The sequence below is a fragment of the Scophthalmus maximus genome, chromosome 8 (genome assembly GCF_022379125.1).
Source record: "Scophthalmus maximus strain ysfricsl-2021 chromosome 8, ASM2237912v1, whole genome shotgun sequence".
Lineage (NCBI taxonomy): Eukaryota > Metazoa > Chordata > Actinopteri > Pleuronectiformes > Scophthalmidae > Scophthalmus > Scophthalmus maximus.
The window spans coordinates 24,632,360-24,658,055 of NC_061522.1; the positions used below are offsets into that span (position 1 = coordinate 24,632,360).

At 40.7% G+C, this 25,696-nt stretch overlaps 2 protein-coding genes across 4 annotated transcripts; one reads left to right on the forward strand and one right to left on the reverse strand.

The window, feature by feature from the left end:
- Nucleotides 1-1,775: 1,775 nt before the first annotated feature.
- c8h4orf33 (chromosome 8 C4orf33 homolog) lies at nucleotides 1,776-7,127 on the reverse strand. 2 transcript variants are annotated; one of them, XM_035637505.2, is made up of 6 exons: nucleotides 6,861-7,127; nucleotides 6,385-6,578; nucleotides 5,038-5,098; nucleotides 4,042-4,093; nucleotides 3,746-3,945; nucleotides 1,776-2,514 (listed from the first exon to the last, which is right to left on the reverse strand). In XM_035637505.2, the coding sequence occupies exons 2-6, from the start codon at nucleotides 6,563-6,565 to the stop codon at nucleotides 2,418-2,420; spliced, it is 591 nt and encodes a 196-aa protein (XP_035493398.2). In that variant the 5' UTR covers nucleotides 6,566-6,578; nucleotides 6,861-7,127; the 3' UTR covers nucleotides 1,776-2,417. The 2 variants fall into 2 exon arrangements, with proteins under 2 accessions (XP_035493398.2, XP_035493399.1); XM_035637506.2 differs by lacking the exon at nucleotides 6,861-7,127 and adding an exon at nucleotides 6,653-6,841.
- Nucleotides 7,128-7,154: 27 nt separating this feature from the next.
- sclt1 (sodium channel and clathrin linker 1) lies at nucleotides 7,155-24,897 on the forward strand. Of its 2 annotated transcripts, none has more exons than XM_035637507.2 (22): nucleotides 7,155-7,238; nucleotides 7,662-7,709; nucleotides 12,799-12,866; nucleotides 13,167-13,216; nucleotides 13,380-13,452; nucleotides 13,716-13,771; nucleotides 14,032-14,167; nucleotides 15,575-15,697; nucleotides 15,877-15,942; nucleotides 16,586-16,656; nucleotides 16,747-16,837; nucleotides 17,059-17,150; nucleotides 18,072-18,249; nucleotides 18,445-18,543; nucleotides 20,218-20,289; nucleotides 20,438-20,512; nucleotides 20,648-20,790; nucleotides 20,952-21,144; nucleotides 21,849-22,045; nucleotides 22,558-22,636; nucleotides 23,347-23,442; nucleotides 24,602-24,897. In XM_035637507.2, the coding sequence occupies exons 2-22, from the start codon at nucleotides 7,676-7,678 to the stop codon at nucleotides 24,659-24,661; spliced, it is 2,052 nt and encodes a 683-aa protein (XP_035493400.2). In that variant the 5' UTR covers nucleotides 7,155-7,238; nucleotides 7,662-7,675; the 3' UTR covers nucleotides 24,662-24,897. The 2 variants fall into 2 exon arrangements, with proteins under 2 accessions (XP_035493400.2, XP_047189929.1); XM_047333973.1 differs by having other exon boundaries at nucleotides 7,180-7,238; nucleotides 13,167-13,244.
- Nucleotides 24,898-25,696: the final 799 nt, after the last annotated feature.

The following is a 25,696-nucleotide window of genomic DNA, read 5'->3' on the forward strand; positions in this document are numbered from 1 at the left end:
AGAAATGAGATGCATGTCTTTTGGGGGGTAACTAGGTCTGGGGTGATCACCAGAAAGTTTCTGACACGCTGAATCACCCTTAAGCTGGTGTTGAATGTTTTAGAGCGGGCTGGTCTCTTTTTCTGAGGGGGATAAGACAGCTCTTGTGTCTGCTTGTCTGCTGGGGCTTTGGAGGTAGAGGAGAGGCAGCTACTTGTTCTGCTCTCCCCTCTCATCTCGTCGCACTAATTAGAGAGAACTGGGTTTAAATCTTGGTGCGGACACACACCGCGCACAGGTGGATGTGGTGTGTAGTTCAATATTAATCAAAGTGTTTCGTGAAGATTCTGTTTGTGCGTCCATAAAAATAATTTTGGGTCAATATTTTACTAGTGAGATACATGCTGGTGGAATGCAATGTGCCAGCTATGTGCAGTGTATGAACCGTGTGCATTGCGGTGGCAAGGCACCACGGGCAATGATAAGGAGGGGGCTTAAGCAGTGGGCTCTCTAGGCCTAATCACTGCATGCATTTCAAAGGCGAGAACACCAATTAAAACTGATAGGGCTCAATATGGGCTTTTGGGCTGCCACAGTGAAGAGCAACACATCCAACATGAAAATCAGTTGGCCCCGTCTCCTGGTCAGGAGAAGTGGTTTGCCAGGCAGTGATCCGAGAGGAGCCTCTGATAAATACATGGGCTCCACAAGGGGCAGGAGCAGGGGCAAGGGGGAATAGACTTGTGGGGTCATTGAGAGAAGACAGAGATTTGTGTGTCTGTGTGTGCGTGTGTTTGTGTGTGTGTGTGTGTGAATGCCGAGGATCAGAGGGCCTGTGATCTCAGCTCCACTCAAGTAGGTGGAAAAGTCAGTGAGAGAGACTTTGAAATAGTCTCCCTGAGTTCTTTATTAGCAACACCATACTAATACTGGGTGGGGCGTCCCTTAGCTCACAGAAAGGGCTTCTTCGTGCCATGAATTCCAAAAGACGTTGAAGTGTGTAAACACTGTTGCCTGTTGGCAATTATCAATTATAAAGCGGGTAGCTCAAATCAAGCGATCCCATTGGTTCATAGCCGTAGTACATTGATCGTATACCATACTATGATGTCGAATCAGGTCCGTTGCACAGGTCCGTATCCCTCCATGGAGGAGCTACGGAGTGAAGTTGAGGAAACTTACGAGCCCTCAAAGCAACACGCCTGCGAACCCAGCTCCCATCTCGTAGCCTTCTTACAAACAAAATTGACCAGCACGTATCAGCATCTCTTTTTGTATCATATTAAAAACTTTATTCATGGTTCTGGCGATGTTGCTTGTAATTAACGCCTTTCACATGAAGGCGCTCGTAACCGCACAGGAAAACCCAGGGTTGACTGAGACAGTTGATATCCAGCTTCGTAGTTCAGGTTTTCTCCATGATGATCTATGTTAGGTTAAGTCAAACCAGATAATGAAAACATATCCAGGGTATGTTGAACTCACTTCTTGGTCCAGGCCCCTGGTCCCTTTTCTGGCAAACAATTTGCTTTTTTTTCAGCCGTTACTTTCAGAACATTTTGCTGGGAATACATTTCTACTTTTATTTGCACTAAGATGGAGTCTTGAATGCAGGTCTTTTACATATATATATATATATATATATATATATATATATATATATATATATATATATATATATATATATATATATTTGAATCTTTTTTACAAAGTTGTACTGCTTAAGTAGTAAATGATGTGAGTGCTACTTCCACCACTGCAGCGTTCTTAACTCTCAGCAAGAATCTCACAAAAGATTGAATTTCCCACAATAATAAATTATCGCTTTAATCAATAACATAGCACTTAAAAAGTGACAAAAGTGACAAAACAGCAACGGAGAAAAAAAAGAAGGACAAAACTCTTCACCAGCAATAAGTAATCAATTTGTAAACATCTAGTAGTAAAATGAAATCAATAAAGGCAGTGCAATTATTTTAAAAAGACCTAATTACAATACAGCTATGCCATTGCGTGAATGTTCATTTGAGTGGGCGTCCCCTAATGCGGGAAAAGAATCACGGAAACCTGCTGTATTTATATCAATGAAGAGAAACGCACAGGCTACACCGGAGCTGAAGGTCAATGTGAGCTTTCTTCGCTGTAGGTCACACTCAGCCGAGGCAATGTTAGGTGACGTCCAATATCTGGTGATGTGTGCTTGTGTCTGAATGTGTGTGAAGTCTAATACGCTCTGACAAGCTGATAACATATTTCTTGTTAAATGGTTTGACATCATTAACTAATAAAGATTGATTGCCCTTTGTTCCCTGGCAATGAGTGTTTGCACTATTACCCTGCCACCGTGGTGTGTGCATGAGTGTCTGTGTGTGTGCAAGAGAGAGAGAGAGAGAGAGAGAGAGAGAGAGAGATTAGTAAAAGGAGCGTTTCTGTATAGCTCAGGGTTTTCCTCTCCACAGATCAGACTCTGGCTGAATCCAGCCTTCTCCCATGATGCTTTGCAGGCGGAAATTTTGGAAATACTCCAGGCGGTGGCTAAAAGGGAAGGGAGAGAGAATTTAATATAGGACCCATAAAACCCACATACAGAAACTGTGCATCTCATTTTCTGAGTGTAAGTATCTACTCAGGTGTTATCTTGAAAGTGGGACTTTCAATTCTTTGACATCCAAACTTGTTTTGAGATTTCTAACAAGAACACATAAAAGTCTGGCAGGAAAACTAAAGGGGCACTCATTTGATTTAACAAATAAAGATCAGTTGACCCATCACAATAACAATCCCGATGACACTGTCAGGGTTAACTTGGCTTGGGCTAGGGACTTTTAAGAGAAAGCCTACCATAAACTGGGAAGTAGAGTTTGAAAGATAAGGGCCTTTACACGTAAGGGGGAGTTTAATGAAAGATGCAATCTGAGAAATGTAGGATCCAGTGTTATAACCGTTACAAGGGACTAAAAGTCAAGAAATTTGACCTCTGATGTTTCAATTTTTTCCATTCTTTTATACATCTGTCTCCCACAAGTCCCCCACCTTTATGAGTGCAAACACTGTAAAAAGTGGAACTTGTATTCTGCTTCTGTCTTCTCCCATAACAGTGGATCATCATTGGCAAATTTGATTTGGAATTGTTTTTTATCGCCACGTGGCCTTCCTAACGCAAACCCTCCCATTTCATCCAGTCTTGGGACTGGCAGCAAGAATGCACTGGCTCGTACATCCCCGGTGGCGTGTCCCAGGGAGCCAAGGGATTATACCACCGACACAAGGATGAGCGGACCACCATTAGCCACGACCTCTTGATTAAAAATTTTAATTGTGCCGACAAAAAAACAAGGATCTATGGTTTTAACAAAAGTGAAGACGCGCTGATAATTCCTCATCTGATTCATTATCACTCTCAAAACGAATAATCGTGAGTGTCAATGTCAGATGGATTGATTAGGTAAAGATTATTAGCTTTTTCTAAATATACAATTAATTAATGGAGGTTGTTATCATAAGAATGAATGGCAACAACAGTCCAGCAAGTCTCGCTGCTTCTGTCCTCTCATCTTTTCTTGTCGTATGATTAATCAATTACTGGTTTGGTATATAAAATGTCAGAAAATATGAATTTCTCAGTATTTTAAGGCACCATGTTTTCCAATTGGTTGTTTCTCATCTCTGGGACAATATATCGTGCAACAAAAAGTATTAATCGTGACAGGCCCAGCCCTGAGTAGTGTCTGTGTAGATGACCTACATAATGAGTCAACATACTCACAAGTTTGGTTTTTGGCCTTCCACTATCTCTGCCCTGGGAATGGGGTAGAGAGCCTCGTATGTGCGCTTCTCTCCTGAGCCATGGATGGCGTAGGAGTTCATCTTGTTAACATTGGGAGGGAAGTACGACCAGGGGAGGAGAGCCTCGCCCATCCACCGGTCCCCTGTGATTGTGGCATCAAACACCATTGGCAGTTGTTGCTGGAGAGATAAATGAGGAGAAAAGTAAGAAATATCAATTACCTAATAGAAGAAAAAAAAAAGCAGGGCTTCAATAACTCCTTGATGTCTGCCTACCTGGAACGCTTGTCCGACTCCTGACAGCAATAATATCAGGTGTTGTCCATGTCTTAAAAAGAAACATAGAGAAGATGCTTCATTGTTGTGCTTTGACTATGGACACAGTAGTTGTCCTCATGTGAGATGTTGGACTTAACAATTACGTGTTATAACAGCGGATACTTTTGAAATGGAGCAAGTAGCAGTGTAACTACAGTCTTTTATAGTGTAGTTGCATTATGTGTTGTTTGTAGCCTCTATGTTCTCGGCAAGCAAGTGTTTTTTTCAGTGTTTATAGTGAGTCTCTCAGAGGTAATCAGTTGTAAAAGTGTTTTAACCTGCAGCAGTTTCTGAAGGCTGCGTTAACATGTTCTGCTGCCACAGAGGAAATGCATTCATGACGCTTTAAAAAACAAGTTCTCAACGTCTTCCAACATCTTAACTACAGAAATTAACAGGGGAAAATCTGTCAAACAGCCAGAGCTACATCTCTCACAGATGATGAACTCTGACATGCTGAATGTGTGAAGAGGGTTAGATGTCAGAGAGGGAGAGTGAGAGAGGAATCGACTCGCTGCAGTTACTCTGTCAGCTAACAAGTGGCCCCTGGGAAAGTTCGCTGTCAGCAGACGTCCAGCCGAACAAAGATTTTGGTAAGCATCCGAGTGGTGTTACATTGTCAGAGGGTTATCTGTGATGATATGTCAGATGATAAGAAAAATTGCAGTTCAATTATATTCACTTGTTTTATCATTGTTATTTTGTGTGGCGTACAGTATGATCACTGACAAAAATGCGATCACTTAGAGACGATATAAGCGAGTCCAAGGTGGACTGTGTCTCACTTCATCAGTGAGTGTATTCATTTCACTTTTCTTCTTTCTAATGTCTAAGGGGGATGTGAAAAAAACAACCTGTGATGAGTCAAAACAGTAATAACATATTCTAACAATACATAATACCATTCCCCAAAACATGGACAGTGACAGAGCAGCAGCTTAGACATGTACTTACGGACAAAGCTCCACTTCCAGGTAATTTTCAGTAGCGCTGTCAAGGAAGAAAGACTCAACAACTGAGGAGATAAAAAAAATGTAAGATAAGAACTTTAATCTTATGTTAATGTTCAATAAGTGTTATGATCCTCCTCAGGAATTATTCCGGGGGGGGCGGAATCCTAAATCATTTGAGTAATTTATTTAAAGCGTAAAGTAAGAGATACGTAAACTGTTATGTAAGACATGAGGACCAACACATCCGCTCACCAGGCAATGTGCTCATTATCCACCTAGATTAAAATGGGGTTGACTTCCAATCTAATAACTAACTTTAATGAGGCCAAATATGTGGGGCTCATTAACCAGAAATCGAACTAACTTAAGGTCAATTACATAGGATTGTTCGTACTCTACCTCATTACAAGGTTTAATTGCTATGTCACCATAATAATGATAATGCAATTACTATTCTGACCTCATAAACACAGATAGTTCCTAATCTCGCAAACTTCAATGATCTATATTCATAATTTTATTTTAGCTTGTAGAGCAGCCTAAAATTGCATCATGCTATCTAATTCAAATGTATCATGTATTTTTTTTTATCATTATATCATAATATATATAACAGTTATCATGAATACAACTGTGGGGAATAGTAACATTGAAGCAACACTTGTATAACAGCATGCGACCCACTACAATAGAGTTCAGTGTGAAGGGAGTCTTCTGTGTATCACTGGAATGATTCAACAATTTATTTATTGAATATTTAGAATTTAAATGATTCTAAATATGTTTAGAATCAGTGTGTTTAGAATTCTCTCTCTCACCAGGAGTTAGCATGAGGTGAGCGACATGACAACATGCTCAAATCTGTAGTTAAACATGGAGCTGGAGCTTTCAGACGGTTACTTTAGCTTCGTATAAAGCCTGAAAACAAGGGGGAACTCGACATGGATGTGTTTGAAAGACTCATTACAAATAAGCACATTTCTCTAAATGTTGAACTATCCCTTTAAGTAGCCATGCAAAAACAACCCAAGAAGTGATTAATTGAATTTACATTTAAGCAATATGTTTAAAAACTTTGTGCAATGCTATTAATGCACACTTTCTGTGCCAGTATTTAAAAAAAAAATAATAATCAATTCATTTTTAAAAGAATGTACGTCCAGTTATTCCATTTGCTAATGTGACTTCACATTTCATCAGCATTAACTCTGCATTTGCATTTGTCAATCCACTTTTAAAAGCTCCTGACTATATCAACAGTATTTGCATTTCTAGAAAGCTATTTAGTGCAGCAGTAGCACCAGACATGCAGCACCCGTAGGTCTGGACCCCCTACCCTCTTACCCACCTTCATAGTCCCAGAGTCCAGGGAAGGCCTGACCGGGGGGCCCTGCGGGGGCGGCCGGGTCATTGAAGAAGGGACCAGACACCTCCATCTTCAGTCCTCCTTGTCCAGGAGAGAAAACGACCCTGATTGGCTCATGATTCACAGGATTGCTATCCCAGGTGTGCTGGATAGCAAACTCCATCTGTGCGAGAGGACTGAAAGAACAATTCATCTAGGATGAGAGTTGCTGTGTGCATGTCCACAGTGAAGCAACAGATCGCGGACTTACAGAGATGCAGGGCACAGCAGGACGTGGATAAGTGTCAGACACTGTAGTGCCCGAGATACCCCCATGTTGTCAAAGGCTCCCAATACTCACTGGCTAAAGCGCTGTCGTTACCAAGCTAGGTCAACGTACAGCTCTGTTACTCAATAACTCATCAAGAAAGTAACACTGACTTCCGCACGGAAGAAACTTTGAGCCATGGTGAACTGACCTGATGCGCTGGATGTGGCTCCAGACGGGATCTGTTCTGAACTCTGGACTAATGAGGAAACTACTCGGATGACGTTGCCTACAGCGAAACGTTAGCAGAACAATATATATATATATATTTTACACCAATACGTTTGTTAGTTCCCAAGCTAACCGAGTTGAAAACACTTCCACTTTCCAAAACGTCATTTCTGAAAAACATTACTCTAAGTGAAGCCAAACGGCCGGAACTGTCATGTTCCACCTGAAGCGTCCCAATACAGGGCGGAACATTTGTTCTCCTCCCTGTACGCACGGAAGCATTTTAGTGAAGCACGTTCTTTGTCGCCATTGGTCGCCATTTGTTCGCTTTAAACGGACGGCGGAACCGCGGATCGCAGTAAGACAGCCACTCGTGACTCTGTATTTCATACATTTATGTAGATCGTAAGCGTCAGTGTTCTCTCGCGGTGGTGTTTTATGCTGCAAGTCAGCCAATTGTTCAACATGCCCCAGAGGTTTTGTTCGCCAAGCTTAGCTGAGATTGATTTAGCTCCACCAGCTAACACCGAACCACAGCACTGAACTCACCACATAGCACAGGCTAATCAATGTTTTTTGTAACGAATACATAGCTTAATAACGTCGTTAGCTCCAGTCATATATGACTGATATTCGGTTTGAAAACTCCCGCACTGATGCAACTACTGGACACATCGCAAGTGCTTCTGCTTGAACGTTAATGTTTGCTCTGCGGCTCAGTGGTGACCGTTTTCAACCTGCCTACTCCAAACTGTTTGCTTTTTTTTTTCTTTTTAAACAGCACTCTCGGTTAGCATGGCTGCGGAAGCTGGGGTTTTGCATGATCAAGGTAAGGGCAAAACCAGAGGGCGTCAGTACACTGCTGTTCAAGTGGCCTCAGGTGGGGGGGTCATAAGCCACAATTGCACATTTTATGGGACACTTATGACAACCTACTTATCCTCAACCAGAGCATCATTGTATGAAGTCTAGTTATACACAAAACACAGCACATAATAGATCATGTTATGAATTATCCACAACATTATTAAAATAATGGTAAATAAACTAATGGTGAGACCTCTGTGAAACTGTCCTAAACTTAGTCCTAAACAAATAATGAAATCAACATAACTTTAGTGTAAAGGATCTTTAGAACGAAGGAATGCTAATAATGTTTTCTCATCAATCGAAATGACCAGGGGTCTCATTTCTAAAACTCTGCGTAGGATCCTTACTAAAAGTGTATGTGCGCCCAAAAGCCGAAAATGGCATATGCCGAAAAATATTCAGACTTATAAAACCGTGCGTACGCACACCTGTGCGCAATTCACCCTTTATAAATCACAGATCACCTGTGTGCGTACGTGAATCAGCCTCATATCCCGCCCCGTACACGCCCATTTTAACCATAAATAGTCAATGCAAATCACCTCATGAATGCTGATCCGCATATTAATGACCCTGGCATCCAATTGTTCTTTCGTTCTGACAGGTGAGAGAGAAAAAAACATGTATTTAATTTGTGTTGCTTGAGTTTTATTTTAAATGTGCGACATGAAGAATCTCATTCATTCAATGTGGAGGCAAAGAGGAACGTGTCCGCAGTGACCCTCGCACATTCTCCCGTCAAGTTTGTTTTTTATAGATCACGACCTTTGTGTGGGAAGTGGCGTACCCACGTTTCCAGCCCCGTTTTGTGCGTACGCCTTATAAATGAGACCCCAGAACAGTTAATTTGATTTTCAAAATGATAACAGCAAGTACAATCTAATGCACTGAACCTCAAAAATGATGCACCGAAGACCAATTGTTGACACTGCTTTAAAGATTTGATAATATACAAGCTATTGATGACTCCAAGGAGCCTAAAAATGTCCTGAATAATTTGATTGTTATGATTTTATGCTTGTCTATACATTGAACTAGTGTGTAATATATTTCCAAAATAGACCTTTTCATACAGTTAAGTCCATATATATTTGGACAATGACACAAGTTTTGTTATTTTAGCTGTTTACCGAATCATATTCAAGATACAGTTTTACAGTACATCCGGAAAGTATTCACAGAGCTTCACTTTTTCCACATTTTGTCATGTTACAACCTTATTCCAAAATGGATTATTTGGCCGTCCGGCCAAACTGAGCGATTGGGGGAGACGGAAGCCACTCCTCAGTAAAAGGCACATGACAGCCCGTCTGGAGTTTGCCAAAAGGCACCTGAAGGACTCTCAGACCATGAGAAACAAAATTCTCTGGACTGATGAAACAAAGATTCAACTCTTTGGCTTGAATGCCAAGCGTCATTTCTGGAGGAAACCAGGCACCGCTCATCACCTGGCAAATACCATCCCTAAATTGAAGCATGGTGGTGGCAGCATCATGCTGTGGTGATGTTTTTCAGCGGCAGTAACTGGGAGACTAGTCAGGAACGAGGGAAAGATGAATGCAGCAATGTACAGAGACATCCTTGATCAAAACCTGCTCCAGAGCACTCTGGACCTCAGACTGAGGCGAAGGTTTATCGTCCAACAGGACAACGACCCTAAGCACACAGCCAAGGTAACAAAGGAGTGGCTAAGGGACACTCTGTGAATGTCCTTGAGTGGCCCAGCCAGAGCCCAGACTTGAACCCGATTGAACATCTCTGGAGAGGTCTGAAAATGGCTGTGCACTGATGCTCCCCATCCAACCTAATGGAGGTTGAAAGGTCCTGCAGAAGAATGGGAGAAACTGCCCAAAAATAGGTGTGCCAAACTTTTAGCATCATACTCAAAAAGACCTGAGGCTGTAATTGGTGCCAAAGGTGCTACAACAAAGTATTGAGCAAAGGCTGTTTATACTTATGTACATGTTATATTTTTGTTCTTTATTTTTAGTAAATTTGCAAAATTTTAAACAAACCTTTTCACTTTGTCATTATGGTGTATTGTGTGTAGAATTTTGAGGAAAAAAATGAATTTAATCCATTTTGGAATAAGGCTGTAACATAACAAAATGTGGAACAAGTGAAGCGCTGTGAATATGTTCCGGATGCACCGTATAATCAATATGGGCTTAAAGTGCAGACTCTCAGCTTTAATTTGAGGGTATTCACATCCAAATTGGAGGAAGGGTTTAGGAATTACAGCTCTTTAATATGTAGCCGCCTCTTTTTCAAGGGACCAAAGGTAAATGGACAATTGACTCAAAAGCTATTTCATGGGCTGCATGGGCTATTCCCTCGTTAATCCATCATCAATCAAGCAGTTAAAAGGTCTGGAGTTGATTCCAGGTGCGGCATATGCATTTGCAAGCCGTTGCTGTGAACCCACAACATGCGGCCAAAGGAGCTATCAATGGAAGTGAAACAGACCATCCTTAAGCTGGAAAAAAAAAAGAAAAAATCCACATAGCAGGAAATGTTACGTGTGGCCAAATCAACAGTTTGGTACATTCTTAGAAAAAAAGAGCACACTGCTGAGCTCGGGAACTCAAAAAGGCCTGGATGTCCAAGGAAGACAAAAGTGGTGGATGATCGCAGGATCCTTTCCATGGTGAAGAAAAACCCCTTCACAACATCTACCCAAGTGAATAACATTCTCCAGGAAGTAGGTCTATCATTATCTAAGTCTACCATGAAGAGTAGACTTTCCTGAGATCCAATACAGAGGGTTCACCACAAGGTGCAAACCATTAATCAGCCTCAAAAATAGAATGGCCATATTAGACTTTGCCAAAAAGCATCTAAAGAAGCCAGCCCAGTCCTAGAACAGCACTCTTTGGACAGATGAAACTAAGATCAACCTGTACCAGAATGATGGGAAGAAGAAAGTATGGAGAAGGCTTGCAACGGCTCATGATCCAAAGCCCACCACATCTTCTGTAAAACATGGTGGAGGCAATGTGATGGCATGGGCATGCATGGCTTCTGATGGGACTGGGTCACTAGTGTTTATTGATGATGTGACAGAAGCAGCTGGATGAATTCTGAAGTGTGTAGGGATATACTTTCTGCTCAGATTCAGCCAAATGCAGCAAATTTCATTGGATGGCGCTTCACAGTACACATGGACAATGACCCAAAACATACTGCGAAAGCAACCCAGGATTTTTTTAGGGCAAGGAAGTGGAATATTTTGCAATGGCCGAATCAATCACCAGATCTCAACCCGATCAAGCATGCATTTCACTTGCTTAAGACAAAACTTAAGGCCGGAAGACCCACAAACAAGCAACAACTGAAGACAGCTGCAGTAAAGGCCTGGCAAAGCATCACAAAGGAGGAAACCCAGTGATTGCTGATGTCCATGGGTTTCAGACTTCAGGCAGTCATTGCCTGCAAAGGATTCTCAAGAAAGTATCAAAAATGAACATTTCATTTGTGGTAATTTAAATTTGTCCACTTACTTTGAGCCCCTGAAATAAGGAGACTTTGTATATAAATGGTTGCAATTCCTAAACGTTTAATAGGATATTTTTGTTTCAACCCCTTGAATTAAACCTGAAAGTCTGCACTTCATTTGCATCTGAGTTGTTTAATTTCTAATCCAATGTGGTGGCATGCAGATCCCAAATCATGAAAATTGTGTCACTGTCCAAATATTTGTGGGTCTAACAGTATATTCTAGACTCATTAAAGTTAAATATTTCAAGCCTTTTCTTGTTTTAATTTAGATGATTTCCAGCTACTGCTCATGAAAACCAAAAATCTAGTATCTCAAAAAATGTTGATCTTTCCTAAGATCATTAAATAGACATAAAAAGAAATTAGCCATACAGTAATGTCCTACTTCTGAAAAGTATGTTCATTTATGCACTCAATACTTTGCCTATAGCATGAATTACTGCATCAATGTGGTGTGTCATGGAGGCGAGCAGCCTGTGGCACTGCTGAGGCCTTATTGAAACCCAGGTTGCTTTGATAGTGGCCTTCAGCTCGTCTGTATTGTTGGGTCAGGTATTTCTCATCTTTCTCTTGACAATACAAGGCTGGCCCGTCACGCACAGAAATATCATGGTCAGCAAACCAGTTGCTGAAAAAGGAAATCTAGGGAACCGACAGTTGTAACCCATTTCCTGAAGACATCTGTGCTCGCTGGCTCTTGATGCACTGACTCCAGCCTCAGTCCACTCCTTGTGAAGCTCCAAAGTTCTTGAATCGGCTTTGCTTGACAATCTTCTCAAAGCTGCAGTCTTCCCACTTGCTTGTGTAGTTTTCCTACCACACTTTTCCCTTCCAGTCAACTTTCCATGAATATGCTTCGATATAGGAGTTTGAACAGACCAGCCCTTTCAGCTTCTGTGACTTCAGCTCTGTGTTGAGGGTGTCGATGATTGCCTTCTGTACAAGTCAGCACTCTTCCCCATGATTGCATGCACTGAACAAGATCGAGAGAAACGTAATTTACTCAAACTTGAAATATATTAAAATATTTTACATTATTTTTATTTTTATGCTGTAATTATCTAAATTAAACCAAAAAACATTTTAGTTTACGTGTAATGAGTCTAGGATATATTGAATGTTCACTTTATTAAATAACTTATAAAAAATTTAACTAACCCTTTTTCACGATATTCCAATTTTTTGAGCTGCACATGTAGGCCTGGGTCTCTCATAATTCCATAACTTTCTGTTTCTGTTTTCCTTTATAAGCTTTGCTCCTTGCTGCTCACATGCATCTCATTCTGTTTCTCCTTCTATCCTGTTTTCTGTCGTCATTCCCCACATATTGTTCTTGTCATGTATGACCTCTGAATGATTGACTCTCGTCTTGATAAGATTCATTTTCAACTTAAAATATGGCTGTACGACAAAGACACAATATATCCAAGATAGTTAGTTTTCTTTTTCTGCTTTTACTAGTCTTAATTGGTGAGCAATACAATTGCAAAGTAATGCAAAACTGAAAACTTGACCCTCACTTATAGTACTGTATACCTGTTTGTTTTCAGACCACAGGTTCAATTTTGCTCTCAGCCAGCATCAAGATGGGCACCACAGTCACCCCACATCGTCTCAGGTAAAAATGAATCATAATAATCCTCTATTAACTGGCAAAGATTTACTTTAACTAAAATGATATGTTAATTATTTGATATGTTGCATTGATGTCAGGATATGTTTCAATAAAATATATAGCTAATGTACACATATATAATATATATATATATTATATTTTATTATTAAATCATTATTCTTTGTAACCTTTCCATCTGTATTTTGTTTTGTAACAGAAAACAAAAGTATTTAGTAAAATCAGTTCCCATTGAGAAACACCATTACACTAGTCCTCACCCACTGCATGTCCTACGTCCATTAGGTTGAGGACGAAAGGCGGGCTGACTCTCCTGCACACCGGATCTCAGACAGGTGGTCTGGCACAACAAAAGATTTTCTTGTATGACTGTGAACATATTCCTGTTGCAAAACAACCTCATGCTCAGATGAATGCACTGGAGAGCAACCCCCCCCCCACACACACACACACACACACACACACACATCACGTGACATCATTCATCTTGTGTTACAGTATGATGGCTCCTCTGATAGCTGAGTATGATCGGCACATGGATGAAATGACTGAGCAGCTGCAGAGATACCAGGTGAAAAACATTGAAACACACCGATATGAAATGGTGCTCAAACTCATAAACATGAAACAACTTCAACTACTGAAAGATCGTAAACATATTGTAGATATATGCTCTTGCAATGGAGTTGATTTACTAACCTCTTGTAAAAAGGCATAGTTGAATAGTAGAAGACGGAATGACAGTGCAGTTTCAAATGTGCAAATTTGATTGCAGGTTCTTTAAAATGTCTTAACTTATTAACACACTGTTCTTCTGCTTTGTAAAATGAACAGGCGCTGATGACTGATGTCAAAGTGAAGTTGGAGAGGGTGGTCAAAGAGAATGAAAGGTAGAATTTTTTTTTTCCTGTTGAGTGTACCTATTTACACAATAAGAAAATAGTAGATAAATAAGGTGGGGGGATAGTTACGTTGGTAATTAGTTCTTTGTTGGTGGATAAGGCCTTTGACCATTTAAATTACAGCCAAATGAAACGCTCCATAGTCAGTATTCGAGATTGTGGTGTTTTATTTAAAATCAAAAGATGTTTTCAAATTTAATACTCTCCCTTCAATATCAACCCTCATTATCAACGCCTATTATTTCCAGGCTGCATGCTGAGCTGAGGGAGTCTGTTGAGAAGCAGCTGCACGCTCTGCCAGTGGCGTCGGCAACGGAGGGGATCACACTGGAGGGGGAGGCAGTCATCAGAAACCTCCAAGAACAGGTCCAGCTGTCGGAACAGGTCCGCACGTTTCCATATGTGATGTCTAAATCTTTGCAGATGAAGTCCAAGATTGCAATTATGCGTTTGAGAATCTGCACATTAGTTGTCACAAGATAGCGCAGGGAAGACGCTTGTTCGCTGTCTCTCGGCCCATGTACACACCATCTGGCTGCATTGCGTTCTGGCTCCGTCACGGCCTTTGGAGACTGGAGCTGCTAACATTCGTCTCTTCTTCTCACACAGCTATCTTAACACGGCAGGTATACTTTTACCGTGAGACGTGAGCTGCTAAAATTTTTAACAATACATTGAATTTGTCACTGGCTTTGTCTTCACACGTACACAGCAACAACAAGTATTTTTGTGTTTTTACTTGTCAAAAAGAGAGAAGAAGAAGAGCAAACGGGGGGGTGGGGGTGGCCAATTAAATTCCGTTCATTTCTTTCCTGGTCTCTTTGATCACTTACACTGTTTTGATCCGGCAACATTCATAAAAAAGTTGTTGTCGCTTGTGTATTTTTCTGTGTATGAAGAATGAAATTTGTTGCAACAATTAGTGGGTCAATTGATTAACTGATCAAAGATAATTTTTTGCAAAATCTGTAAATAATTGAACCATCTCACAGTAAACTGAATTAGCAGCAGCTGAATACATTTGGTTAGTGGGAATTGGATTTGAGAAGAATCAAATACCTTTGATCTGTGTTTTCGGTAGAGAACAGGGGGAAGCAGCCAGTTTAACTTTGTCAAAGAAACTGTCATACAGTATCTACATGTTGCATCTTGTGTAGTTCACATGTGTAGCACTAGCAAGAAAGAAACAAGGCTTGAAAGTTTACTGAGTTGTTAGCTCACACACTGGACCTGTTAATTAACAACAACAACAAAAACTAGAAAAGGCTATTCCTCAAGAAATGGCGATGTGAATGCTGGCTGCTGAAAGGCTCATGCTCAACTGGATTGTTGGCTTGAATTTGGATGAAGAAGCTGAAGGATTATGAAGAGTCGGAAAAGGGTCAAATGGTTAGTTAATGTGCAATTACTAAAACAATCGTGGAAAACGTTGAATATTTTTGGAAAATATGGCGGTTATGAAAAAGTTGAAGTTGTTTGTGTAATCCTTCTAAAAAAGGAGACAAACAAGCAAACCAATCAAACAAACAAATGGACGGGTGAAAACATAACTTCCTTCGCGAAGGTAATAAGGCCATTTTGGAACTGATTAAAAAGGCATTATTTCTTTTTTAATGAGTCCAGCTGTTTCCCAACGTTTCCAGTGTATGTCTTTACTAAATGCACAAAGGTGTTTGGAGGTGTTCTTCCTATCAGCTCCTTGGAAGAAACCGAGAATTTCTTCAGGTTGCCAGGATGCCTTTTGAGTGTGGGCAAAATGTGATTGTACATTTTATATTTTCATTTGTTTAGGAGCGGGTGCAGGCCATGGAGCTGTGGCAGACGGCAGCCCAGGAGCTGGACCGCCTCCAGCACCTCTACCAGAGAACCGTCTCGGACGGACAGGTCCACGATGCTCAGAGACAGCAGCTCAAGGTCCAGTTTTCCAACACTAACATTCAGAGCCACCACATTAGGACCTCAGCATTTCACCACTAGATGGAGCCATTGTTATGAAAAAAATGTTTAATTAGAGCAGTTAATGCTTGATATAAGCATTAGTAATTACAAGCTGTTAGATTTTATTGAATGTCCCCCATTTTTTTCTACTCCAGGATCAGCTTGTCCAGTTCCAGCAGCATTCACACAAACTCCAAGTCGCCAATCAGAAACTGGAATCGGTAAGGGACGGTTAATTAAACGTGTGTTAAGTCATTGCCTCCTAATTAGCCACAGGATCGAAATGGTTTGCAATTCTCCTGCTCTCACCTTTAATCTTGCAACTAAGTGAGTTGTTTCTAAATCACTCTGGTAGTCAGGCAGAACTGTCTTGTTTGTATAATGAACTGTCAGCTTGCATGGTAATCCTCTTAACTACCTTAGTCTTTTCTTTTTCGGTCGTACTCTAGTCTCTCTTTTTTTCTACACACACACACACACACACACACAAAAACACACCTACTTTATGGGTCAAACTGTTAAGAGAGACAGTTAACCTGACATTTATTGGAGATTAAGGCGCACAGCATATTTTGCATTTGTTTTTTCATGCAAAAGCACACACATGGTCACATTTTGGACATAATACAGCGTGTGAAGAAAGAGTAATACAATATCTCTGTTGCATTTTTTATGAGAGAAGAATCCCTTTGCTCCCCCCTCTCGTCACTTCGTAGAGACAGTGATGGCTGACAGAGCTCTTTGGGTTTTGCTCCAGAAGTACATACAAGGTTTTGGAGAGGAATTTTAGGGAAAGTAGGTTTTGAGCCAAAGTTTGAAGTCATGCCACACAAATGGCATTCTTGTCTTTCCTGCCACTCACAGACAAACCAGCATTTGCTGAAGACAGTGACAGAGCAAAGCACAGAGATGGAGGAGCTACACAGTCAGCTCGGGTAAGAATTCTGTCATTTTGAAATGGCAGCCAGTTTTCTATGTTGTTATGTGCTTGATGTAGGGTTTTTCTCTCTCTCCTCCGGCTGTAGGCAAGCCAAGGCTGAACTGAGAACAGCCACAGCCAGAGTGGATGAGATGACCAAGTTACTGCAGAATGTCCAGAACCAGATGCATAGACAGGTCAGGGAAGAAAAACGAATATATTACAAAAAAAAATGGGCTACAGTCAGTCAAGAACAAAACAGGAAACAGTTTTGGTATTTTTTGTCTGTTTGGTTTCAATTTGGGCTTTCATAGCTGCCTTTTTGACAATTTTTTTAAAATAACAACAAATCAATTAAATTTGTGTTCAGTGTAAATCTGGGTTTCCTGCACGTGTGTGTGTGTGTGTTTGTATTTAGGAGGAGGATGTGGCAGACGCTCAGGGCCGAGAGGATGCGGCAGACAGACGTATCCAACAGCTCCAGACGGGCTTGAGCCAGCTAGAGGCCAGGTGAGCATGTTAAGCTGTTTAAATCATTTATGATATTTATGTATCATAGAACACTTGTATCTAAACTCCCGACTGATTATGTGAAGAATAATTGCACAAGTTATTCATGAAATTTGAAGACTCTCACTGTGTCATAGATATGATTATATAGCATTCAGTTTTTTCAAAGTGACTTAAAATACACAGCAGCAGCACAACAACATTAACAACAATTGAGCTTAAGGAGCAGCTCTACATTTTAATCTCTGGGTAACAGTGTTTGGCAAGTTACTCAGGAAGGGTAATAAGTAACTTTCTTTTCTTGGTTTTAAAAGTAATTAGTTATATTACTTAATTATAATTGTTATAATTACTTTTGCGGGTTCTGCATATTCAGTCGTAAAAGTATCTGATGATCTTACAGAACATAAAACGTTGCATAACACCCAAGCTGATATTGTGTCCAGCTTCTTGTTCTGTTATTTCTGCCCTCACATATTAAGCAAGGTCCTAATGTTCAGAAGTAAAACACTGATTTTATGTCATTAGCAGAAGCTTCTCAAACCTCTTATCTACGATATACCCAGCGACGAGTTTCTCCAGATCTGTCATTTTCCATTTAGCTTTTTGGCTAGTAGCTAGAGCCGACAGGAGATGGCCCCCACGTACACTTCATCATATAAGAAAGCCTACCTAGGACAAAATACAAATTTGCCTTCTCGAAAAGAAAAAATAATGCAGCGTTACTTGGATCAGTTACTGTAATATAATTACTATTTCGGAATTGTAATCCCTTACACTACTAGTTACTGGGAAAAGTAATAATATTACAGTAATATATTGCTGAGTAAATAGTTTCTGCCCAACACTGCTGTGGAAGTCATGGTATTTTACACCAGTTATAAGGTTCAGATCCCTGCCTCCCCCTTTCTCCAATGCCAGGCTGAAGGCTACATCTCAGGAAGCAGAGTCCTTTCGCAGAGAGCAAACTGTGTGGGAGAGAAAGTTGGGGGAATTCCAGGCGCGTTGCACAACCGTAGAAGAAGAGAAGTATGAGGCCCTGGCCAAAGTCAGAGAGAGTGTTCAGCTGGCTGAAGAGGCTGCACTGCAGAAGGACCAGGTGACTGCAGTTGCTCGTTTTTTGTCTCTTCCTTAATCACTCTTTCCCTCCTCCTTTCTTACAGTCTTTTTCACTCACCAAGCCTTCACCTCAGCCTGTAAAGCTCTACCATCCTCTGTCAAGTGTCCACATCCTTTCAGCAGTAGAGAAATCTTCCCACTGAAATTTGAGTCTGTCTTTGCCCTCTCCCTCCAGGCCTTGTTAAGAGAGAAACAGAGGATAGAAGAGTTAGAGAATGCAAAGGAGGCCATCAAACAGCTGATCCAGGACGCCGCACTCCGCACCAGAAAGGAGGTGGGGAGTTTTGCACGGCTCTCTGAGCAAGAACACAACCACACAACAAAAACATCCCACGCAACACAGGGAAAAAGGGAGAAAGATAAGAAGAAACGTATTTTATGTTTTTTGTCTGGTCTATCACATAATTTCTAAAAGCATTGGATGATCAAGATATTTGAGGGCAACTCTGTATATTCAGAAAAAAATTAATATTCTATTATTTAAAGCTGCACATGGAACCACAACCTCTAGCTGTGCTATTTCCCCAGCTACGGTGGGGGGGGGGTTAAACACGTGACTATACCAAAAGAAAAGCACTCATCTTTCCTCCTGCCTAACCTCAGTCAGAGACAAGGTGATTAATACTTTAATTAATGGGTCTTCCTCATCGAGCCCGTCAACTGTTTAATCCTGTTAATGAAGTCTAGATCAACTGCAGTGCTGGCTGTAATCTTAGCCTCTGGTTGGCCTTCAACAGAAGAGGATAATTTCTCTAAATTACTAACCATAATTTGCCTTTGATTATTTATTTTTTACCTGCCACATTACAGGTAATTAGTATTGAGAATAAACTTGTAATGAAGAATTAATCCCAAAACTGCTGCAGGCACACCTCAGATTTACCTAATGATTTTAGAACCACTCAGACACTCATGCATGAAGGTTGGAGTTTCCTAAAACATAGACTTAAAGGAACCCTGTGGAGTTTTGACCTCTAGTAGCATGACGTATCAATGTATTTCTGAGTGGGCCCTGTTTTTGGTTTAGGTATTTTAGAAAATAAAGCACAATTGTTTCTCACGATTTCACATTGTTGATCGCGGTAATGTGCCAAGAAATTAGGTAAGGAAGAACAACAATGTGAGCAAGTAGATGTAGATGTAAACAGTTGAGGTCTGAGATTGTGTCAAAAAAAGTTAAAAAAAAAAGAAGTAAAAAAATATATATATATATTATTTAGGGTAATGACAATTAAGATTTGACAGGTAAGCCATAGTCATCTATTTCATATCCTGAAGATGTTTAATTTCCTTGCAGGGATCTAGTGGTACAGCCTCAAACAGTACTGAAAAGAAGAATTATAGGGCTGCTTTCTTATGATGGCTTGAGTTATCTCACATTCATTGAACTATTAAGACAGTATAGTAATCTACAGGACTAAGACTACAACTATACTGTTTATATACAACACTATTGTGTGAATTACAGATATTTTCTATTGCATTGATGTAAAAATGTGTCTTCTGTTTCTTTTAAGACCGTTGTCCTTCTTTTTTTGAGCTCATTATTGACAATTATTATTGACACTCCCTCTCTGTCTGCTTTTTCTGTTTTGCCAAAATGTTAAGTATTAAAGGCAAATACTTGACTGGCACAATCACCATTCCTAAAACATGATGGTCCATGCTTAAACTCCTCACAGCCACAAAGGTGTAAACTGGTAATATTATGGTAATTTTAGTCATTTGTCTGTGCTACTCAGTTCAAGCTAAATTCTGGATACGGATAATTTACCTCACCCTTTGTATCTTTCAATTCAACTTTTGAACCTAAGCTCCAGCTCGAGTACCTACACTTCAATACAAAGTTTCTGTCTATCTAACTGAAAGAAAAATGCAAAGCAATTACACTCCCCAGATCCCATCGGTCATTGCTCAAATTTGAGCTGCGTGACTTTATCTTTAACAGGTAGAAAATGTGCGCAAGCAGTGCAACGCTCAAATTCACCGAATGGCAGAGGAGCTGTCTGCACTGCAGCTGGTAAGATCCTGTCCTCTTAAGGACAAATTCCTTTCATAATCACAAAAAATCCTTTTTCGTCTCTACCTGTCTACTCATCTTTTTCATTCCATGTCCAACCCTCCCTTCTCCCCAACTCTCCTTGTTCTCTCTTCCTACCTCTCTGCAGGAGTGTGCAGATAAAGAGTCTCAGATTGAAAGGTCCCTGCGAGAGCGAAAAGCTGCAGAGGAGGAACTGGAGAAGGTTATTATGAAAGTAACAGTGAAACTGCAAAACCGCAACCGCTTGATCTAGACCCAAAGCTTATTGTTTGAGTCTATGGTTTTGTAAATGGGTTCAGGCAATACTATCAATTGTTTTAATGCTTTTTTGTTCTAGGTGTATAAGGAGGGCAGGGCAGAGCCAGAGTTCAGGAAGATTGATGCTCTTCATCAGAGGTGTCTGAATGCAGAGAGGATGAAGGAAGACATGAGACTCACTCTACAAAGCACCCAGAACAAAGTCAAAAAGATGGACATGGAGTAAGTAGAACGGTTAATACTTATCATTGCTCTGTTCCTTCTCTGATCTGGGGAACTCAGAATTGCAGGTGGTGTGGCCCATGTGACTATCTGCTGCCTATAATAACGGTGGTTATGGTCTTTTTCTCCTCTCTCTCTCTTGATCTCTCATCCATCTGCAGCCACAGCGAGGAGCTGTCCCGGTGCCAGGAGGAGGTGCGGCGGCTGCAGGGCTCTCTAGCGCAAGCCCGGGAGAACTGTGTTGGTGTCAGTGATGAGCGGCTCCATCTGCAACAGGAAAACTTGCAGCTCCGCAGGGAGATGGACGACCTGCGCAAAGCCACCCTGCTGGTCCAAAAGAAGGCCAAACAACAGGTGACTTAAGTATTGATAGAAACAGAAGAGGGTGAAGGAGTAGGTGCTTTCTACAAGAACAGCCAGAGTGCTGGCCTCTTGGAATGATCCACGGGAAGAATGGAGGATGTGGACTGGACGCAGCAATTTACTGATGCTATTCCATAAAGTTGGGGGACTTGCAAAATAATGATTATGAGTCCACAAACATTTGCCAAACGGCAAGAGTGCCAACACTCAGCTGTAGTGCTGCAGGAGTTGTGAAAACATGAGCCAGGCACTCTGTGATCAACTCTCCAATGTGGTGAATTCATTCATGAATATTTAAAAGTTGAGATATTTTCCGTCTGGACCAACAAAGTAGTAAAGTATTTTTGAACAAAAGGTCATAATTGCTTAAGCAGAAGCCAAGATTCCTTTTGACTTCATGACAAGGAAATGAGTTGAGTGGCCCTTCAACAACTTCAAAAGCATTGCTGCAAGAAATACTTGCATAAGCGGTGGTGGGAAATGTCAGAAGTTAAAAACAGAGAAAGACGGACAATAAAATGCATGGTTCACACACAAGCTATACTTAAAGTGGTGTAACCCTGTTAATTTACAATTAATTTATATTATTTCTCAAAAGGTTGGATATTTGAGTCATCTTTATCCATTTAAATGAAGCTTAGATCAGCAGGGTGAATTGTGTCCTCATACCTCTCCACTCTCCTGCCCACCTCCAGGTGTCACAGATGGAGCACGAGTACAGCCTGAAGGAACAGGGACTTGACGTTCGGGTGAGGGAGCTGGAGGAGAGCAGCCGAGGCTCCACTTCTGATCTGACACGCCTCCTTACAGCACAGCAGAAAAGCACTCAGCGTTGGAAGGAAGAGGCCAAGAACATGGTCCAGGCCTTCGAGACTAAAATCGCAGGCCTCAAGTAAGAGCCCATGAAAATAGACTCAACACTGCTAAAGAAAAGAACATGAGGATCTTCAAATAGACAGGGAACACACACACACATACATATATATATATATATATATATATATATATATATGAACCGTCAGCTAGCGGACCGTGATGAAATATTTGGAGATTTTTACAAAATGTGTATTGCTTTAGAATCGCTTACTGCCCCTTTAAGTAAGAAAACAATCCATCTGATAAATCACTATCAAAGACCTTTTTTATTGTGAGTTTCATCAAAAACACTGGATCAAAGATAAAGCAACAGCTCAAGATTTTGAGAACGGTTGAAACAAAATTGACTTCCCACTTGAAGTTGTTTTGCCCTCAGCAACAGCTGTACTGTGCTGAGATCTATTGGAAATATTGAAAATTCTGAATCACTTGACAAAACAATGTTTATTGTTTCTTTTGTCTCTTGTTCATTTTGAGAGGCAGCTTGACTCTTATCTTTTTTTTTTCTTCTTCAAATGTTTGTTTCAGGGTAGAGCTGAATCGGCAGAAGCAGCGTTCACATGAGCTAGAGATGCAGCTTGAAACTGATCATAATACCATTGCTGAGGTATGTGTAACATATGCACACCTACTGGGGAATTTACGGAGATGAGACCAGGAACAATCCTTAAAAAAAAAACCATTGTGGTTTTATAAGGGGAAGTCTAAGATGTTTGTCCTGCACAAGACACCGTCTTCTACCTAATGGGAGGAGCTGCCTGTTCAGCTGATCTTAGCCTTCGCAAATGTCAGGCCTCCTTTGTAATTGCGCATCGAAGAGCAGCTAAAAAAGACGAGAAGCAGGAGGCATTTTACTGGAATCCTGCAATATTCGCATTAGGTGTCTGGCAGAATGACAGAGTTGGGAAAGGTTTAAGTTCACGTAGTCCATACTATGAACTACATCTATATGAGGAATAATACATAAGTAGTTGCAAAGGGGGTGAAAGAAGGGTGAGATGAATAATGAGACCTGACACGGACATTTGAGATTCTTAGGCTAATTTACGATTTCAGTGAATCTGTTATGATGCAGATCAAGGGAATGATACCAATTAATATTAAAAGAGTCAGTTTCAGCCTTTTTCGAATGCCGAGTCCTCATCTAGAAACAACAGCATGGAAAAGCATAACTGCGATAATGGAGAGTGATAATTGCACCATGTCTATGTGTTCTCTTGGTACTTCTCTTGGACGATGGAAACAAAAGCTTTAACTCAGTGACTATTGTGTGCTTGACTTCATGTAACTAATTGGCCTGTGTGTGTGTTTGTGCAGTATGAGAGACAGCTCACAGAGCATCAAGAGAAGTCGAGTCGACTCCAGAGACGACTGACACAAGTTGAACAAAGGGCAACTACTGCTACACAGCAGGTATGGGTAACTTCTTAGAGATGTGGGCTGTATTCCAGAAAGCAGGTTTTGCTGAAACTCTTGAGTTTTTGTTAAACCTGAGAGGAGGGAAACTCAGTTTTTTCCATTCCAGAAAGCGAGGGGAACTTAAACTGTAATTTACAAACCCCGAGTTTCTCCTGATCGCCTCTCTTTTGCTGAACCTGATCAAGCTGTCACAAAATGAGGTGTCCTTTCCTTGTCAACCCAATCGATATGGAAGCACAACTCAAGTACCCTCATGTCGGGAGAGTGTTTAGAGACCCCGTATAGACGCTTTCATTCCCCGACCACTACTTAGCAGAACGGTACAGTTTTTCTCACAATCTATCACATATCTGAAAAATAATCTCCGACCTTATTTCCAGCATTTTGATATTGCGGACATGCTCTCTGACCAGAGCAAATTATTTGTATTGCCCTTAGATTTTTTGCAAACGGGATTTTCCTGTAAAACAAGTTGAAATAGCCACTGATGTTTTCTTTTTTTAATATGGGAAATATGATTTAAACCATATGCTTTACCTATCTGCACTATATTCTTATAATTAATTTTCAGCTGCAGTCACGTTATTGTTGTACCTGTGGAATTGCACCTAAATTAAAAACAATTATATAACATTGCACGTTTTTCATACGTGAGCAACAAGAATCGAACCCTGGTCGCCCGCACACGGGACAGTATTACTACACCAATGTGTTACCCATCTAAAGGGAAAGAAAATAATACAAAGTTTTAAATCAATAGATTATTTCATTCAGTCTTACGCGTTGACTCGGGCAGTAATTGCCTCCCACACCAACTGTCTCTCCTCATCAGCTGCAGGCGTGATGCTCCACTTTATCAGAATGAGTTTATTTTTCTCCATAAGCATGAAGTAATATCTTCAAATCTAACGCCGTGATGTAGGAGGACCTTGTTTTCGCCTCGGTTGCCATGGTGACTCATAGTATCCAATGCTCCAATGATGTATTTTTATAGTGGTAGTAGTACGAGTGTAACTCAGTGTTCAGGGTTAGGTTCAGAGTTTGTTAAACCTGCTTTCTAGATTGTGTGACTCTTACATTGAGATACGTATTGTTCCTGTTCCCTTGTTAGCTGATTGAACACTGAATTTATCCCTTGTATTTTTTTCAACAGCTGAGTATACTGGCATCGCAAAGAAGGAAAACGGCCTTGGTTGATCCAGAGACTGTGTAATGTTTGTGTCACTGTACTATTGGCCATGTGTTTGAAGCACTTCGTTCTTTTTGTTAATATGATGTCATGGTTTAGCCAAAAGCATAAGACAGCAATGCTGTTGTTAGTGGTGATGAAACTAATGTTGTTCCAGAAGGTATACTGGAGCATTGTATTAAATATAAATGTCTGATATGTAGAATAAATTATTACCTTTTTTATAATTGCAAAATAAACCACCTATTGTAGGTCCTGAATGTGTGTGCACTTGGTTGCATTTGTCAAACTGCCTGAGGAAGGAAAAAACCCAGTGTGTGCTTGCTAGGAAACCGTTGAAGCCGTTACACATATTTTATTGGTGTTAAAAACGTTTTTGAGCTGAACATTTTCTCACGGTAGGCATGTTTGGATACCTTGCGGACATTAATCTTACTCAAAGAGACGATGTTCAGGGACGTGAAGAATTTTGCTATCGTTACCGTTTTAATTAACGATTACATTGCTCTGTTTAGTTTTGAAAGTTAACTAAGTTAGCTCGTGGCAACCTCGTCCGCTGTTACTGTTTGCTGCTCTCTGTGGGAAATTATTTAAAAATCACGGGGTAACCGACGGATTCCCCAAATCTGATTCCTACTAAAGATGAAGTTCCCTGCGTAGTTAAATAATAGAACGTGTCTTAGTTTGCCACTTTGTTGTTGCTAAACCCCAATGATTTTACTTGTAGCTGGTGTTACCAGTGTACTGTACTACTCCCCCTCCTCTGACTGCTGTCAGAGGTTCCATTAGTGTTCTATTCACTGACTCCGAACTTTTGAGGACATGTCGTGGCCTCTTCACCTACGAGGACCTCTCTGCCCAGAGGTAGGCCCAGCTAATGCATGCCGGTTTTGGACTGGTGTGAAGTTATTTAATATTTGACATTAGTCGGTTTTACCTTGAAAACAGTCACACTGATACAACTACGGGACAAATTGCACCTGCTCTATTTTAACGTTAATGTTTGCTCCGCGGCTTAGTGGTGACCGCTTTCAACATATCTCTAACTGTTTCCTTATG